At 39.6% G+C, this 19,877-nt stretch overlaps 1 protein-coding gene across 2 annotated transcripts in view; it reads right to left on the reverse strand.

The window, feature by feature from the left end:
- Positions 1–4,691: 4,691 nt before the first annotated feature.
- The window catches only part of LOC129172467 (centrosomal protein of 128 kDa-like), a 40,032-nt gene continuing 24,846 nt past the window's right edge, over positions 4,692–19,877 (reverse strand). The window contains exons 17-24 of one of the 2 annotated variants that reach the window (XM_054762219.1): positions 19,388–19,444; positions 17,443–17,635; positions 12,323–12,372; positions 11,364–11,387; positions 8,874–8,951; positions 8,663–8,776; positions 5,772–5,880; positions 4,692–5,375 (exon numbers count right to left, since the gene is read on the reverse strand). In XM_054762219.1, the coding sequence (XP_054618194.1) occupies positions 5,281–5,375; positions 5,772–5,880; positions 8,663–8,776; positions 8,874–8,951; positions 11,364–11,387; positions 12,323–12,372; positions 17,443–17,635; positions 19,388–19,444 (720 nt within the window). In that variant the 3' untranslated portion in view covers positions 4,692–5,280. The remainder of the gene's footprint in view (positions 5,376–5,771; positions 5,881–8,662; positions 8,777–8,873; positions 8,952–11,363; positions 11,388–12,322; positions 12,373–17,442; positions 17,636–19,387; positions 19,445–19,877) is intronic. The other variant, XM_054762220.1, reaches the window with a different exon arrangement.

Below are 19,877 nucleotides of genomic sequence, written 5' to 3' on the forward strand. Positions count from 1 at the left end.
ATTCTTATGACACACTGTAAGTCCAATTTTAGTGTAAGTCGGAAATCATGCCTAAATTAACACTTCAATCTGTATTTCTCTCTTTAGAACACGCAGAAAGACGTGTGGTCATGTTTCACATAAGGATTGTGGGTGATGGGCAAAATTCCCCCCAAAAATGCAGTTTTCCATTAAATTTCTGACAGTCCAAATATGTTGACAAGTGCACCAAAGATTCTCTCTACGTCGCCTTCGTCTATTTCAATCGTGATCAAAGATGCCAAAATACCAACCGCGAACAGGTTTCACATTTGATAAATCACGTGTGTGCAAATGATTTTATTTCCATTTCCTTCCAATATTTTTGAGGGGTCTGATAATCTGCATATTCATGAAGGCAAACATGCAAAATGGACTATGAGTGCTATTTTGCTCATATGACACACGCAATCCTAAGTGCAGCGTTAGTGGGTCAGCTTTGCACACACAATCAAGTTTGCACGTTTTTATACATGCGAACCTTTAGTGCGGGTGTGTCCAAAGTGTGGAACGGAGATGGGGGGGATTTGTGGCCCGCGGTATTTTAATTTTACAAGTATAAAGTCTCATTACGTAATATTAAGCAGAAAAACAATCTTAACAAATCTATTAAATTGAAAATGAAATTAAAATTGAAGTTAATATTAAAGTTTATCAAATTCAATTTGTCATATTATGAGAAAGCAAACAAAACCAAAAATATAGCTGCAATTATTGGAAAATGAGGCTGCGTACAAGTCATATTATTACCACAATAAAGTCAAAATATTACCAGAAAGAACACGTAAATGTTGAAATATTTGGAAAAACAAGCAAAAACAGTAATTAGAGAAAAAGTTCATACGCTTTTTCACTTACAATTCTCAAGCGAGTCAGCTGGGATAGGCTCCAGCATACCCCCGCCACCCTAAATGAGTATAAACATAACTGGAGGCTGCCCGGTGAGAGATACTGCTGTCGTTTGCGGCCACGTATTTTTTGGTTAGGTGCCTGAAGATGCGAAAAAATGCGTAGCTTAGCAAATGAAAAGTAATTGTACTGCTTTGTGGAAAAAGGTTGTTAAATTTAGGATTCAATCATGTCTGCATCGCTTCAATTCAGTGCTTTACATTCAACTTACTTGTTATTACTGGCTGTATTATTACAGCATTTGTTTTGTCGTTTCTACCTGAGCCTGGTTCCCAACCAGAGCAGTGTGACATAAATATAATAAGCTAATTAGCACTGTTCACTGGAGGATCACAAAGTTAGAGCAGACTCCACTGGGGCTCCCTAATGGTCCCTTTGCAAGGTGTTAAATGACACTGAACGTCATGCACGCCACTGAGTCCATTCACTTTAACTGGCTTGTTGCTATGGCGCTGCATTGTTACCGTCCTGTAGCAGGCCCACTGTGAGGGCCATAAAGAGGAGTGATGAAGCTCCCACTCAGTGCCAGGAGGTCATCACGAGTGCTCCTCCACACCTGTCGGCCATCAAACGCACAAAAGACGCTGCTCATCCGTGACCGTTGCATATTCAGTGAGCAAACAGAGAATGTAGCACCTCATCTTGTTTTACAATGGCTCATAAATACAAATAGTTGCACAGCAATTGTACTAAAATGTATTATGTTTTCCAAGCAGAGGGAAACCACTCGGCTCTGGCTGGATGCACTCACAGCCTCCGGGCTTAAACGGAAAATCAGAGCACGTCTGCCTGATTGAATGGGCTTGTAACGCAAGCCAAATAGGTTTGCTCTAATGGGAATGAGCTTGGTGACGGCTGCCGAGGCTTACGCTCGCACCTCCGCAGAGGTAAGTAGCTGTGGAGAACACACTGTGTGATTGGATGGAAGCAGACGCTGCGTTTAATGGCTGTTTTAGTGAGGAAATATTCAACGAGCACTGACTGTATTCATGAGACGGGCTTTATTTGCTATGTTTTGCTGTTTCTCCTTTAAAAACCTGCACGACACTGAAGCATTTTAAAACGCAACAGCCTGCTGTGACACCCCCCGTTTGGCACAGAGCATCTGGAGTGCAGTTGGAGCTAAAATAATAGTATGAATTTCAAGGGTCCAAACATCAATTATATTTTAATTTAGGCCATCACACTTCAATAGAACTGATGGCTCAGTCTGTCCAAATTACATGCGTCTAATTTCAATTGGCCAAACACGAAGCCTCAATAACAGAACATATTTGTCCAAAAGCCTGCGTCCAAATTGTACTGCTTCCCAAAAGCCAAAACTGGAAAATCTGCCTGATCTAAAAAGAGATCATTTTAAACAGATCTTCTATAACAGCTTGGCCATTGACAGAGATTAAAGAGGAAGATGGTAAATTACACTTTCATTAATTCTTTCTTCTTCAAAAAAGTAGATAATTTCCAAAATACAAGTGTGAAATCATTGAGATATAAAAAAAAGTGTAAAATTAGGGCTATTACTTCCCTAATATACTGTATTTCAAAATACACTTCATGCCCCATCAAGTAGTCTAATTTTAATCAAAATGTAAAAATGAAATACGAATAAACAGTGAATCCCCGCCCGTTTACAATTCCACATTCACTGCCCCACAAATTTCCACTTTTTCGTCAATAAAATGTATTTATTCTCCAAAAATAGGCAGTTTTTTTCTTATTTGCCCAAAGTCGGTAATAATACGTAATAATGAAAGTAAAATGTACAACATACTATAATATGCAATGCCACTTTCATAGAATTCTTCTTTATTTCATAATGCAAATGTAACCGTTGAATCGTATCAAATCGTACCGTTCGTATCGACTCGTTCTGTTTTAAAAATATCGTTTTTGAATCGTATCTTAACCCGTGTATCTAGATGCGTATTGGATCGTTTACCACAGAGATTTATAAACCTACTTATTATGGATAAAAACTTCTGATTAAGTATGAGTTAACTGTGGGCAAAATGTGATTAATCACGATTAACTATTTTAATCGATTGACAAGCCTGTGAGTATTCTTGCATGTGAGTATATGGGAACACCAACAGACTTGCTACAAAGCTGTGAATGTATTCATTACCATCTCTCATATGACAAGTGGGACTAAAGCTGGAGTAATGATGGGCTCGAATGAAAGGTGGGGAAAGTAGACCGCAGGGAGCAGCAGGATCGATGTATGTTTAAATGTGTTTTGCAATCTAATACACTTAAGCAGGCGCCTCGCCCCGTGTGCCGTGACAGCATGAAGGAGCACATTAAGGTGTGCTATAGACGGAGTGTTCCCAAATAATTAAAACTCAACATTTTAATACTGTATTTGTAATGGTAGAATTTCTGATACAGTACTTTTATTGGATATCATCAGATTGTGCATGTGTACCCAATAATACTATGGCCAATGAGCCTATAAAGCTATTTTTTGTTGATGTGTGGGAGTTCAGCTTGATAAATCAATATTTTACATGATGAAACATGATAAAAGTCGGTCTTCGCTTGGAAACTGGTTTGCGCTTTAGGTTTAAACATGTGGTCTTTCTGTTTGCCGTTACTGTACTTTGCTTCCGCATTATATTAAGAATGAATACGTCCATGTAGAATCCTTGCTTGGAATGAGATGCAAAAAGGCTTGAGCTACTGTTCTTATAGTTAATGTTTAACAGCAGCAGGCGGTGTCACATAAAGCGTGATTTGCATAGTGTGCAATGAGCAAGTGGCTGTTATTCAAGGATAGCTGCTTGAAGAGGCCCATTGAGTGTGTTTACAACGAATGCCAAAAGGAACGCTCCAAATGAAGTCAATATATCCTGTACGTACATTCAAATAGCTGCCAAGTGCACATTTTTGGTCAGGACATAAAGGCACAATTAAATGTGTGATTTAACACGAGAAACTAATCATGTTAATGAGTCATTTTGATGCTATAGATGAACTTTGAAAATACCTGCCCATGACAAAATGTCATTATTGTATTTGTTGTCCGACAGTGTATATACGAGGTTTCGTTTATCGTTTGATTATGTCGCTAACTTTAGTATTTCTAGCACGTATTTTGTCCACACAGTGGTACGCAATTTTGCGTGCAAATGGAATGAGTACGTTGGTGGTAACCTGATGTGAAGTATGTGTAACCTGTGCGGGGCTGCGTGCCAGTGCGCAAAGAAAATATGCAAAATTTGTGACACGCATAATTTCCGTGAACAAGCCATGAACGCACCGCAACCTATGTGCAAAACAACACGTCTCAATGGGTTAACTTTTCAGGGGGGGAATTCTCAAGTAATTTCTGGAGCCTCTTGGATCTTCCTTGTGAATTTCTGTTAATTACTAACCATAAGCGATGTCTTCTAGTCAGCAATTTTCTCTCCCAGCATCTCTTTTTTTAGTTTTCTTCCTGCACTTTACGCATTCTCTTTCTGGAGCTGCAAGAAAATATTGACTTACCTTACTTTTCTGCAATAAGAGCGTCACATCTTGTAGGTCCCTTGCAAACAGAGGAATTAATTGCTAGCGGTGATACCTGCTGTTGCGTGGTGTCACATGGGACAAAGTGGCACCAAATAATGCCAAGACTGCGTCACGTATGCGGGAAGTGGTGGTGACATGTAAGAACAATGCGCATCCTGTGTACTATGTCATACACAAGATGGAAAAAGTACTTGACTAAGGTGTCATTTTTGCTCACGAAAAGCGTGCCGTCTAAATGACAATAGTAAAATGCGTGCAAGTGTAAACACCGCTTTTAATTTTGACATCCAACTTCATACTAGTGCCAATGTGATATTCGATCTTCTGACATTTACTTGGGTGATAAAAGCCTAAAAAAAAAAAAAAAAAGCGTCTCAAGCAAGATTATGATGAGAAATATTTACACAGCAGCTTACTCAAGAAGGCATTTTTCTCTTGTTTGTTTTCTCTCCAATGATGGATTTTAAGAAAATGATTTATTTGCAGTGCGTATACCTTTTCACAGTTCATGAAAATAGACTTCTGGTGTTCAGTGTTTCTTTTACAAACACACATAATACATAAAAACTACAATATTTTGATGGGGCTTCATCATGGCATACTGTGTAAAACATGAAAAGGGCACTGGTTTACAGTATGTCCTGTATGCATACACTGTATGTATTGGCATAAATAAGTAACTAAATAACACTGTTACAGTCTCTCTTGTGTTGTCACCATCGCTAGTTGTGTGTTGGAGGTAGTCGAGGAGGATTTACGGTTGAGACCTACAAGTGCAGTCAAGTTGCTTCTTTGTTCGTGTTTGTTTCAGTGTGTGTAGACAAACCAAAAAAAAAAAAAAGTTCACTTGTGGTCGAGCTGTAAAGGATCTGCATGGAATTGGGCCATGTTGACTGCAGAGTCGTCGAGGTCGAAAGCGGTTAGGCGTTTGTGTGGAGCTGGAAAAACAGACATGTCTCTTAGTCTCGAGTAACGGGTTCTGGAGTACTACATTGGCCATCGTTAGATGTTTTAGCAATACTGTAATGAGTATATGAAAAAAAAACTATTGCTAGTAGCACAGGCTATTTGCTGGTTCATGGAGGATGACAAACAGACAGGGGGTTGCTGTTATGATTCCGGTAGGGCTGAACAGTTCCTTTGTTGCCATAGTGACTCAGATTATGATAACAAATCCCTGTATTATTATTACTCCACCCATCACCTCATCACAACAGTCGAAGCGCTTGCACGGTCCACATTGCTCGTTTTGAAATTATATTTGGATGACTATTATTACGTAGACGGGTTGACATAAATGGGACTGACTTATGCGGGTTCCACTGGATACTCACACATTGTGTCTGCTCTCACAGAGCTACTGAGGAATGTGATGGGGCTCTTCATGGAGGAAGACATAGCAGCTACTCTCATGCTCCTGGAAGAGGCATCCAGTTTCTCTTCCTGAAAGCCAGGACAACACAGTAAGTCAGTCAATAAGTGAGGAGACAAACAGATTTACAGAAACTATGTACAGTCAAGCCCTAGTTTCCCCGCAAGATAGGCAGGATAACTATGTCCACAAAAGTACTAAGTACATTTAAAATGACAATCTTACATGCACAGTTCATAATATGATGCATGTGTGTTTAAACAGGAAGAAGAATGATATAACATACAGTTACATTATTTGTCTTATTCATTCATTTTCTACCGCTTATCCTCCTCAGGGTCATGGGTGAGCTGTAGCCTATCCCAGCAAGAAGTGGGCTGAACCTGGATTGGTTACCATTCATTCACTCAGAGTTTCATTTCTCGGAAATTACTTTCGTAAGGCTTCTGATTGTTTGAAAAAGTTTGGATCTGCACCACCGCCTGTTTTGCTGGTATGTATGCACTTGACGAGTATTAGGAACCATTTTAAAAATCTGATTTTTTTTTTTTCCACTAGAGAGGGGAATAATGAATTAAGTTGAAAATATGAGCATGGCCTTGAGGTCTACTTAACCACTCTAAACGACCACAGGGTGGCTGCATCTGTGATTTCCATTGTTAATACTCAAGATGGATATCTTTTGATATCAATTTCAATACAACAGACCTTGAATATGCAGTTTCAGAGTCCCATTAGGCAAAGTACTCCGACAAAGTAGATTTTAAAAAGTCATCAGCACTCAAAAGCCAACAAACATGTATTCACGGCTCTCGTGGCAGCTTGACAACATAGAAAACGACTCTTATCATTCCCATTAGGTTAAGTGTACATTTGTCCCATTGCTTTAGCTTGTCACACTCTCTATAATGCAAGTAGAATTGCCCAAGTTCCAAATGTGGTGCAGCATAGACAATGGTTCTGCTGTGGGCCAGTTAGACTGTGCTTGTTGAAATAAAATAGAAACTAGGGCTGTGAAAACTTGCACGTTAACGGCGGTAACTAATTAATTGTGAAAATGTTTTGCGTAATTAATGCATCTACAACATGCAAAGCCAAGCCCCTCTCTGTTATGCCAGCAGACAAAGGCACAATAGCGTCCCCACAGAGGCTGCCGCTCTCTGACCTGAACACATCAACAGTGGCGCAATTCCTTTTTTTTTTTTTTGTCCTGTCCAGCCATTATGGCAGATAGTATTGTTGATGTAAATGCCCATACGTGCTCAACAGATTTGCTCTGCCAGGGCCAAGCCCCAGAACCCAGAAGGTGAGAACAGCAGCAGACCAGTCGCCAGACCCCACTAGCTACCAGGAGACAGACCGGGGGGAGGCAAAGACGCCAACAACAGCCCAGCAAACCTGGTCCCAAGGCCCCACGAGCAAGCCCAAGCCGCACCACATCACACAGCGTGTGACCACGGCGACGGCATGCAGGCCACTAGTAACACAGGCCCTGACCCACGGCCCAAGTCAGTCCAAGGGTACCACTGCAAACTAACCCTGCCCCGGCATCAATGGGCCCCCCACAGGAAGGGCAGGCGAACCAGCAGTGCAATTCCAACAACATATGTACCTCCGACTCGCACACATTTCTAGTCGGAAAAACACTTCCTCACTGTTGTTGTTAAACTACAGCGAGGTGCGTTCAGGGGCACTCAGAACATTACAACAATGTCTTTGTTATGTGTGTGTGGTCTAAATAAACAGAAATACAAAGAAAAATTGTAAGCGGATATTGTTATCACTCACGAGTGTAACTCCATCTTTTATGCCGCTTACCCTCACTAGGGTCACGGGTATGCTGGAGCCTATCCCAGCTGACTACGGGCGAGAAGCGGGCTACACCCTGGACTGGTCGGCAGCCAGTCGCAGGGCGCATATAGACAAACAACCATTCACTCACACATTCATACCTATGGACAATTTAGATCACATGTATCAAACTCGTGCCCTGGAGGGCCGAGACGCTGCAGGTTTTCTCTCCAACCAGTTTCTTCAGCACGTGATTTAATTGATGAGCTCCTTCCCTCAAACTGAAGGTGTTGATCATTAAAATCACCTGCATTAGTGACTGGCTGGAAAGAAAACCTGCAGTGTCTCGGCCCTCCATGGCACAAGTTTGACACCCCTGATTCAGAGTCACCAATTAACCTAACATGCATATTTTTGGAATGTGGGAGGAAATCAGAGTACCCGTAGAAAACCCCTGCACAACGAGCGTAACTCTTAACACGAAAGTACAATTTGTTGCATTATAATATGCTTGGAAATCTCACAAAATACATCTACACTCAAAACAGTTAATTCAACTTTTAAAAATTACGTGGTGTCTTTGAATGCACCCCCCTTTTGACTGATAATGCGGTCAAAGTGTGATTCAAATGTTTTGCTACTATTGGACACTGATGTTAGGCAAATAGATTTTCAGACGTGTGTTCGTTTTTTTTAGCATGATTAAAACATTTTTAATTTTATCTCGACGCCTCTCAGACTGGTTGACTGATCATAGCCGAACTGGAAACTAACCAGTGCCTGAACATTTATTTGTGACATTGGCCAGAAGTATAAGGAGAATAGGCAATAATAAAGGACTCTTCAACCTACAGCAGTTTGTTGACATTATTTTCCTTAATTTGTGCATACCGAACAACTTTCATAGAAATTCGACAAACTTGATCGAAACATGTGCAACACAAAAGGTGTCTCACATTTTTTGACCAAGTCAACTAAAAAACGTCACTAAAAAGTGCCCACTTAACAACGTGATGGACCACGACTTGATGAGTTCTGTATGTATGTGTGTGTGTGTCGTACCCTGTACTCTTGGATTTTGCGTTTCGACTCATCAAGCTGGTGCTGCAGGTCCCAGACAATTTCTTTGTGTTTGGTATAGCACTGCTCAACCACCTCCTTCTGCCGTTGGGACTCCTGATAGCAGAAGATGAAATCCATGTTATATTCCAAATTGAAGTGAAAAAAAAAAAATTACAAAAGTAAATAAAAAGGCTTAAAAAATATCACCCACCTCTAAGTCCTTGAAATTGTCCATCAGATATTGTTTCTGTGTCATGGATTTCCAATATTCCATTGCTGCTTTTGTGCTCTAGTAAAAACAAAACAACAGTCAATTATATCAGGGCAAGTGTGTATATATTTATATTTTATAAATAAAACCATGAAGAAAAAATACAGTATGAGCGCAAATCTTTAAAGAGTGCTTCAAATTCGCAAATATTGTTTAGTTGCTCAGCACTTCCACTATACAGAAAAAAGAAGAAGAGAGAACGCAGCAAAGAAGAAAAGTGGAAGTGAAATGAGGCATCATTTCCAGTCCAACGGTCATCTGAAGCGCTGATTACACACGACGGCTGCACGGCTGCATCAGATCTCTGTGGATCATAACAGCTCTGGATGATCTGACGCTGTTTCTGTGTTTGGGCAGATGATGGACAAAACTTCCCAATAACATTCCTGCACAGTCTGAACCAGTATTTCTGCATGAAATCAGAAAGGGACCTTTTCCATACAGAATATCTACTGCACTGGTCAGTGGCATAATAATCTCATACTAATTCAGGGTTATTTGATTAGGAAACCTCTTAAGAAGTGGCAATTCTATTTTTCTCCCCGTTGTATGTTTAAAGGCCCCCATGACGGCAGTCAGATAGAAGGACTTGGCATGACAAAATGTGGTTGTTACATGGTGTCACGCTGATTGCTACACTGAACAACACACTGGCATACAACTGGACGACACCCGCCCGGGCAGAGTAAAAGTGGGTCGATGCATCCTACTGTTGCAGAAATGATTTAACTTGACGGTGGTCCGCAGTATTTTCTATCTGTCAGTGGCTCACTAAGTGAAGACTGCGGGGGAAAGCCAGCTGCATAACTGTCAGAGATAGACATCTTAAATTAGGCTGATGCTTTTTACCACCATCATTCCCATAACACAGAAAATTAACAAAAACATGTATTATACTTTAACCTAAATTGTTTTCAACCTTACATTTAGCGAGAGAAGTCATCATCTCATTTGCATAATTGGCCATGATGACAATATCTCCTGTTTTTAAACCTTAATTAACAACATATCGTGACGTTATTGACTTACAGGTGTTGGTTCCATTTCATGCAGAGGTAGACGTGCGAATGTGTGCCTTGTAACATGCACGGGAGAGTAAAAGAAAACAGGGACAAGACCCGCTGCTCGTTAAGAGTGATACGTCCAATAATGTTCATTCTAGGACTGCAACTAACGATTATTTTAATAATCGATTAATGGGACGATTATTTTTTCAATTAATCGCTGAAACAACTAAAAAGAAAACATCCCTAGTTTAAACAATCAACTGAAAAACATCACAAACAAGTCACTGGCAGACTGCTACATGTTACACGTGCTGTCCCTAACACGGACTCCTGTTGAGGCGTAACCCACGCCAAGCTAAAACTGAACTTCCTGTCCGTCCCTCGCTCCGCTTGAACCACAACATATTTATTTATGATTTTTAGCTATTCATGATTTTAACACAAACGAGCACAATAACATGAACACAATAATAATGCCCTGAAGGGTCATTACATTACATTGATGAGACAATAGCCACCGCAAAAAAACAAAAACAAGTGAGTCAATCTATATTATGTGTTATTCATATCTTAAATGGCTCATTTTCTCTTATGTCTACTATATTGGGCAATACGAGTGTAAAGGTGAATATAGGGGTGTTATTTCATGTCTAGAGGGCTCTAATAATGTTAAAAACCGTATTTGGAAGGTTGAACAGAGGTTTTCTATGCTCTAACTATGAAAATATTTGAGAATCCCACTTCACCAAAATTCACTTATCACGGTCGGGTCTGGAGCCAATTACCATAAATTCCGGCCTATTGAGCACACCCGAAAATAAGCTGCACCGATTAAATTTAAATCTAAAAGTAATTTTGTAATATGGGATATTTAGTACATAGCACAATGTCACAAAGAAAGATTTTTTTTTACTTTTAATTAAATGTTTTTTCCCCCCCAAGTGCTGAACAGTGCGTGTAACCTGGCTAGTTAAACAGCCTACTAGAAAAGTCTTTCATCGCTGTCTTCATCTTCCTACTCTTCTTCATTGTCGGAATTGAACAGCCTCATAATTCCTTCGTCACACACTTTGTCATTATCTCCCTTTTATTGTCGCTCTCAGTTGTCACTTTCTTCTTGAGACTTGAGCAAAAGTTGCTGGATAGATCGACTTTAACTCAAAAGCTGCATATATGCATTTCTTTGTGTTTTCCATAACGAGGGTGTGTGCATGAAACGCAAAATAGCTGTTTTGAAGTATACGAGATGGTGCGAGATTAGAACGTGACCATAAATTAGCCGCATCACTGTATGAGCCGCGGGGTTTAAAGCACGGGAAAAAAGTAGCAGCTTATACACTGCAAATTACGGTAACTCCAATAAACAAGGTATTAATGTATATCGGACTTGGGTAAAAAGCCGATATCGAACATCTCTACTTACCAGCTCAAGATCCAAAACACGATCCTGTAAAGACACAAAAGGTGGCAAATGATTAATTTACATGGAAAGTGTAAAAACAAAAGTGCATTAGGCAAACTAACAAGAGGAGGCAGAAAACACAGCTGTGTATGAGAGACACTAAGTCCAGGTAATTTATTCTAATAGCAAAAGTGGAGTGTGTGTGTGTGTGTGTGGATGTGATGAGGAACAGAAAATAAATGGGTAACAAAGGAGGAAAGAAGTGATGGGGCTTTGGAGAGTGTAGCAGACAACTGGCTTCTTATCACATACACACAAAGACAAATTTCTGTCACTGCTCATCGAGCTCCTGACTGATGTCCTCTCTGTAATGATGCATAAGTGATGCTACGCCTCTTATCCGCCACTCAGACATACACCTGCTTCTCCCTCAACTGGGCCTCCTCTCCCCACTGCTCCATACACATTGGCAGTTTGTAACAAGGCTTCCTTTATTGCAGCTTCTGAATCCCTCAGCTAGCCTTTCCTTTCCACATCTCTCTATTCTCATCCTTCATAATTAAAAGCTCGACTGGGTACGGGACAGCTGAATAATTGCACACGTTTTGCCAGGTGCCATCGAGGAGTAACAGATGTATCCAATGCACACACACACTCGGCAAGTGAATGTGTATGTCTGTGTTATGATGAGAAAAAGGCCAAGTAAGGTGCTAGGGGTGACTCGGCTCCAATGAAGGTGAGTTGGTGGATGCCGTGGCACTGTAGGAAAGAGACAGGGCCACTGGTGGCTCTCAAACACCAAGGCCTTATGTCTGCTGTAATTAACTACTTGTCCAGGCATGGCTGCAAGATGTGTGTCAGGCTCAGGGCTGTGCACTCATGTGTGCAGCACTGCATCACAGATGACTTCAAGTCCCTGCTGCTACTCCTAACTAAAACAGAAAACACAAACTGTAAGTAAAGAAAAATGGATGCCACACCTGTAAGCTCCTCATTGCTTCATCCTTCTTGCGGCTCCCCTCCAACAGTTCTGAAGAGAAAACAAAACAATTAGCATGAATGTGTCATAGTTTACAACAGTGATTCTCAACTGGTGGGTCGGGACCCAAAGGTGAGTCGTGCATTCAATCTGGGTGGGTGGCAGAAAGCATGTCCAAAATTTACTGTAAATTCCGGTGTATAAGCCACACCCACTAAAATTAGAGGAAAAAACAGATTTGTACATATATAAGGCAAACCGGTGTATATGCCGCACGTGTCCACTGGACAAGTAGCATAGAAAATGGTGAATGGTGCAGCAAAGCTGTCTCTGTCCACCAGAGGTAGCCAGAAGAGCCCGGAGCCCACATCTCATAGGGAGGTTGATGTCATTGCAGCACCCCAATGAATGTGTTGCTCAGAAGCAATGCATTATGGGAAATTGTTTAAACTTTTAAATTTAAACTCACATTGGTACATGTTTGTATATTTCTCAGGTATGCATTTTGAGTGTTAAGTTGCTGTGTGCTGAGTTTATTGTTATTTGTAAGATCACACCGTGAGTCAGACTTTTATATCGTTAAACTGTTATATATACTGACCTCCTGCGATTTTGTTGACAAGCTCGTTGTGAGTGCACAGGTATCTCATGATTGGCTCCTGCCAAAGAAAGAGCTACCATTTCCTCACTGGCTCGCGAGCGGCACAATATTTAAACAATTAGCAGTAGTTCTGAAGTAAAGGAGATGTCACGGGATTAGAATTTAGCCATAAATTAGCAGCACCGCTGTATAAGCCGCAGGGTTCAAAGTTGAAGAAAAAAGTAGCGGCTTATACACGGGAATTTACAGTAATTTAAAGTGTAATATAGTACAGATGCCTGAAAAAGTTTTAGTCAATATAGGCCTTTTTTTCATCTTCCCCCTCATATATACTCAGTTAAAAGTCAAATATTTGATTTTGTGGTCTTATTTACACACATTTTTATTTTTTATTTTAATTTATGCATTACTTGTACGAATGCAGTTATAATTTCTCTAATGAAATGCCTTAATAAATGTATCTAAAAAGCACTTTGGCCATATAATTTTGTGCATTGCTTCAAAAGATGACATTTAAAAACAACATAAATAAAAACTTCAATAAAAGTGGGTAGTGCCTTACTGGCCATTGGAAAATGCGGGTCGTGGGCTGAGACTATTTCCTAACCCCTGGTTTTCTATTATTTGGATAAAACAATTTGTGACAAGTAGCTTCTTTATACACACGCAGGCAAAGCTTTGTTTCTGTTTGCTGTTGACTGTAGCACCAAATTGTTTTCAATTACAGTGACTGATTGTTTGCCTAATTAGTTGTTTATTCAGTAACTGATTGTATTTCACAACGCCACAATATTTTCACATGGGTTTGAATTGCATGATGCTGTGCTGAATTAACCTTGTTATGCTGTTTCAATTAGCTGCCGGCAAGAGATTACAGCATTAATAAAAACAGAGGAAATGTTCAAACGTATTTTCAATCAATATCATCAAAAACAATCTGAGAAAAAATTTGTTCCAGCGATTATATTTGCTGTACCAAGTTGTTTGGTGTTACAACACTGATTGAATAAGCGCTTGTGGAACAGGAACTGGCTTCAAACACATCTTCACTGAGCCATAAGTACCTCCTAATGTACAAAACCTTTCATCTGGAAAATAAATACAAAATACTTCATGCCATTAGATGCTCATGTGCAGCTATTTGCCATTGGAAATACATCAACCAGCAGTGTCCAAACTCTTTCCACCGGGGGCCGCATAGTGAAAAATCAAAAGGATGCGAGGGGATACTTTTACATTTTCTAAACCAAACCATGTGGATATGCTAAGATGTTTTTATATTTAAAGAAAAAAACAGCCTGCACCTCTCTCTGTGATCAGTGACTCACTTTTTTGCTAGTTTTTCATTCAATATTTCATAATATTTTGACTTTATACTTTTACCCAACCTAATTTCCCTCAAATTGCAATTTTAGTCTTTGTTTTGTGTGTTTCTCATAATATTATGATTTTTTTAAATGAATATTTTAATCATTAATATTTCAACTGCTATTTTTTTCTCAATATTATGACTTTATTCGTCGAATAAACCAGTCTCAAAAAATTACTATTTTTGCTGATGTTTTTTTTTAAGAACGTGCCGAGGGCCAATGAGAAACAGCCACGGGCCGGGCCGTATATGACGCCCGAGCCACGCTTTGGACACCTCTGACCGAAAACAAACATGACTTGTAACGTGTAAAAATGTGCAAAGTTTCCAATACATACATTTATTTGTGGCAGCCCGCCGCCACAAATACATTTCACCCTCATTCATGAACACGTTATAGTGGGATTGCCTGTTTAGTTTGTCCTTACAACTCCGTAGATATAATAATAATAATAATAATAATAATAATATTGATGCATTTTATTTGTAAGTGCCTTTCAAGGAACCCAAGGACACTGTACATAGACACAGATAAAAGCAACGCACACATAAAATACAATAAAATAAGATAAAATAGAGTAAGATGACCTGAATATGTGGGTTTTGAGTTTAGATTTGAAAATAAGTGAGTTCCAAAGAGGCGAGCAGGTTGGATGGTAACGTGAATAGAGGAGGAGGATCTGAGGGAGCAGGGGGAGGTGGCAGTGTTGAAGAGATCAGAGAGAGAAGGGAGAGAGGGAGGGAGATTATGGATGGCCCTGAATGTATACAGAAGGATTTTGAATTCTATTCTAGATTTAATGGGGAGCCAGTGGAGGTGCTACAGAATTTGGGTGATGTGATGAAATTCTGGCAACAATGCAGCTGAATTCTGAACCATTTGAAGCTCGGAGGGATTTGTGAGGGAGACCGACAAGAAGAGAGTTACAATAATCAATACGGGAGGCGACCAGGCTATGAACAGGAATAGAAGTCGTATGGAGGGAGTGGTGTAAGGCCATTGATGTTGCGTACATGGAAATATGCAGACCGGGTAATGTTATTGATATGAGAATGGAATGATGGCAAGCTAACGAGGATGATGGCATCGTAACTCTGCTTCTGAACACACCTTAATCGCACCTAGTGAGATATTAGACATCCACATGCACATTATCTTAAAATCAGCGCACATGGAGCCCAGGAAACGCTAGGAATGTTTGTTTTTAATCACCAGTGCATGTTATGTTATAAGGCGCACACACCCACATTTACTGCTGCACGAAAAGCAACCAATACTTAAATAAGGTTTAAAAACAAGACAATGTCACACATTCCCTGTGACTAAAAAAAAAGAGAAAAAAAAACTGTTTAATTGTGGATGAGAGGTTAAACCGCATAGAAAAATATGCATTTTTAAAATATCTGTTTTCGCATGGCAAAGCACTCGCCAATTTGCATAATTGTTGTACTGTGGTAAGCACTGATGTGTATTTGCTTATCTTAAATGGTGTACTGAAGTCGAATAAAGTATGTCTCTGCACCTCCACCTGTCCAAGCACACATACATTGAAACAAACTTGTTATGACATTCCAAAAGAAGGCTGCATGCTGATCCTACTGTACAATCATTTATGAGGTCAAAATATGGCATTGTTTAAGACATGTAAAGGCTAAGACAAAATACTGAGATGAGTCATAAAATAAATGATAGGTTGGAGTTCCGCTGACTGTTGACATTAACAGCCAGTTGCCTGAGGTGAGCAATTAAGGGGATTTAATATAAACATTGCTCATTTTTGAATGTGATTGATGCTCAACGTGGTCACGCAGCATTAATGGCATATACTGTACTGGAACAGAGGTTATTAGCGTTCAACTTTGGTAACTGGAGCGTCACCTTGCTGACTGGCAGTATTTAGAGGATGGTTAGAGTCACTGAGATACTACTGTGATAGCAATACCGCATCCGTAATTCAACTTTCTATCAAAGACATTGACTGCTTTTGTATTAATCACTGATGGGTGCCAGAGATACTGGTGTTGTTAAACCTATAAAAATGAGCCGACCTTCTTATAAAATGAATCTTCAATCTTAATTATCGAGACATCACATCATTACTGGATCTTTTTAACAGGAGCGGTGAAGGGACAGCAGAGGGAATTGAAGATTGGGATACACCGATTAGAGCTGCTGCAGAGGTGATAGGAGAAAAGCGTTCACATAAGATCAGACACGAAGTGAACGCAGTCGCTGACAGGGTTTGAAATTATCACAAAATCAAAACAGAAGCTATAAAAAAAAAGAGCAAAATTTCCGGTTGCTTGCAACATTAAGAACTATTTGCCCGCCAGCTGCTGCTCATAAGAAATGGATTACATTAATTAAGGTTGCACTTCTTCTTTATTCTGAATTCACAAAGCCAGATGACACACCAGACCTAAACCCTTTGGTAGCGCTCATATTAAACATTGTAGATATCAGGATCTAGACAGAAATTTTTATGGCAACCTTTTTTTTTTTTTTTTTTTTTTTCAAGCTACCTGTTTGCCCTCGTTTATAAACACATTATAAAGGGACTGTCAGTGGAGCTTGTCATTGGGGTGTCACGATATTGATATCAGCCAAAAAACAATTATCAGATTATATCAGCCGGTATCTAAAATCCCCAATACACTGTTCCCTCGTTTATTGTGGGGGATAGGTTCCCAAAATAGCCCGTAATAAATGAAATCTGCGAAGTAGCCAACTGTATTTGTTTACCATCATTATATATGTTTTAAGACTGTAAAACCCCTCACCATACACTTTATACACATTTCTCAGACATGCATTAGCATGTCCTCATGTCCGAGAGAAGTAAATGGGTCCGCTTTTCTCATACTAACTGTTGCTGACTACTGTTCTCTGTTTGATATCAGGCCTTTTCTAACATTCCACACTACAAAGTAAAAAATTTTGGATTCTTGCTGATATCGGATCAGTTCTGTTAAATGAGGTTAAAAAACAAAAGATAACATTGTCATTGTCAATTATGCAAATTAGCCGGTTAGACATCACTTCCCTACCCAATGCCACAGATGGATTGCAATCTTTCGGCAAACACTGTACTGTATCTCTCATAGGAATAAAGCCGGCAACAATAACCCTCTACACAACTTAATTGTTTACCTTTTTTTTCAGTGCTGATTGAGTGCAGAAGCTTCTCCTGTTGCTCCAGACGCTGCAGGAGCGTGTCCCTGTCTGCATCCCGGGTGTGCCTGAGTGCTTTCAGCTCATCCCTGGTGTGCTGGCTCTGCCTCCGAAGGCGCTGCTCTCTTGTGTCGCGCTCTTGCACCTCCTCACGCAGCCGGCGTAGCTTGGACTGGTTAGTTAAATAGACAAATGCACATGTATGTGAGTCTTACATGCAGCAAACGTCAGGCCCAAGGTGAAATTGCATGCAACAGCCATGGCGGTACGCCCAAGGAGAACACAAATTTGATAGCTACAATAAACAACAACAATAAAACAGGTACCTAGTGATTTAATCATCTTTAATTACATGTATGTCACTGAAAGTATTTCAGAAGCTATAGGTTATGGTAATAAATGCTGAACTGCGTAAACACATTTTAACAAGTATCATGCATCACCCAGTGAGAGATAAGTGCATATCATTTAGTAAGCTATTGATGCTATTAAATTTACTCGTTTGGTTTAGAAAGCGGTGAGGTGGAAAGTACCGATACACAACAAAAGACAACATATAAATTGGGAAAAAACAGCTAATTTACATAATATTGTTACAAGAATGTGCTTTTTTGTTGTCTGAGAGTAAGCCGGATGAGATGTCAGACTATTAAATAATATTTACCTTCAATAATACAGTACATACAGTACTATACAACTATCAAAATTGAAAGTGTAAATCAAACATTTATCCAAAACAAAGTTAATAAATTGGAGCATATTTTTATGCAGGGTTCCGACAAATTTGACATTTCAAAATTCCTTACTTTTTCCACACTCAGTAAATAGATGAGTGTCACTAGAGATGCAACAATTAAATCCCTACATCAGTGATTAATTGATTATCCAATTAATCTACAAAAATGTTGGCATATCCTCTGATTTCAGCCTTTCCAATGGGATTTTTTTGTGTTTGTGTTTGGTTCATATTGACCGTTCATATTTGTCCGTTTAGGGCCCAACCGATTACTCAATTAATTAAAACAACAAGCTTCATATTAAACGACTAGGAAAATAATCATTAGTTGCAGGCCTAGTATCATGTAAATAGATGTTGGAATGAATGGTTTGTTTTCATTATTCTGAATATGTATGCCATAATGTCACCATATAATTTAATATATAATATATATAAAATATATAATTTCCAGGAGATTATAGCTAGGTAATGCAGCTCATACAAATTAAGGGTTGGAAGAGGATAAGAGCAGAGGGTTGGCCAATCAACTTGTCAATTTTCCCAAATGATTTCCGGGATGCATCTCCCACTGTGTGCTCTCACACAAACATCTTAGCTGCCTGCAAGCGCCTTAGAAAAACACATTGATCCATTTGTTTTTGTTTTTTTTAGTTATTCAAAATGTTATCTTTTAGAAAACAGGGCAGTGGTAACAGTCTTGGAAATATGAATATTTTTCCATACTTGTATGAAACGTATAAAACCAAATTCCATACTTTTCCATACATGCGTAAGAACCCTGTTCAAGCCAGCAAGGCTTGCCCGCTCCTGGTCACACAAGTCTGAGCAAGAAATCTCGTGCGATTTAGAAACAGAAACTTTGTAGATGTGGGTCATAACGACATGTGTGTGGAAAATACAAAACCATCACCAGCCTAACTGAAAGGTCATATTACTCTACGGTCCACAAGGCCCAAAACGGTGGAATGCGTTTTCTCCACTATAAATCATTTTTCTGAGAGGTTTCATCTAAGTAAATGTTGGTGTGGGATAAACAAAAAATGGATCATTAATTTTCCAGTGCTGTGGAGGCACACCATGTTCCTACTAACAGTGTCACACTCTTAATCTTGTGTTATATAATTGAATTTGCTGGAAAAATCCCTTGCCAGGTTGACAGCCCAACACTGCATGCAATCATCATACCTTTGTCTCTGCTAGCCAAAGGGAGGGGTCTTTTACTAATCCAGCTTTCTTGGTCGCCTGGTGAAAAGAATGAACGTGATTGTGAGGTGCAAAAAATGGATCCAAATGATTTTGTCATTGGTATTTTGTGCATGCATGAAGAAACACCTTACAATGTAAAGAATGCATCAATAAATATACTGCAGAAAATGTGTAACCTTTTGTCAAGTATGATTTATGTGAGGCACAGTAAGATGTTACACAAGCTTAAATGTACCCATTCCCAAACAAAGCTGCCACCATTAGCAATACAAATGATCCTCCATAGCTAAGAGATGCAGACATGCATTTACAAAACAATCACGTCCATATTGTGTGCCATCGTGAACCTAAATGTCACTCAGTTAAGAGCACATCGCCACCAATGCTATACAAATGCTGAAATGTACCAGCTTAGATGTATGTATTGGGAAATAACAGCAAAGCCTGCTAACCCCATCCATGATTCATT

This window comes from Dunckerocampus dactyliophorus, chromosome 19, assembly GCF_027744805.1.
Source record: "Dunckerocampus dactyliophorus isolate RoL2022-P2 chromosome 19, RoL_Ddac_1.1, whole genome shotgun sequence".
Taxonomy (NCBI): Eukaryota; Metazoa; Chordata; class Actinopteri; order Syngnathiformes; family Syngnathidae; genus Dunckerocampus; species Dunckerocampus dactyliophorus.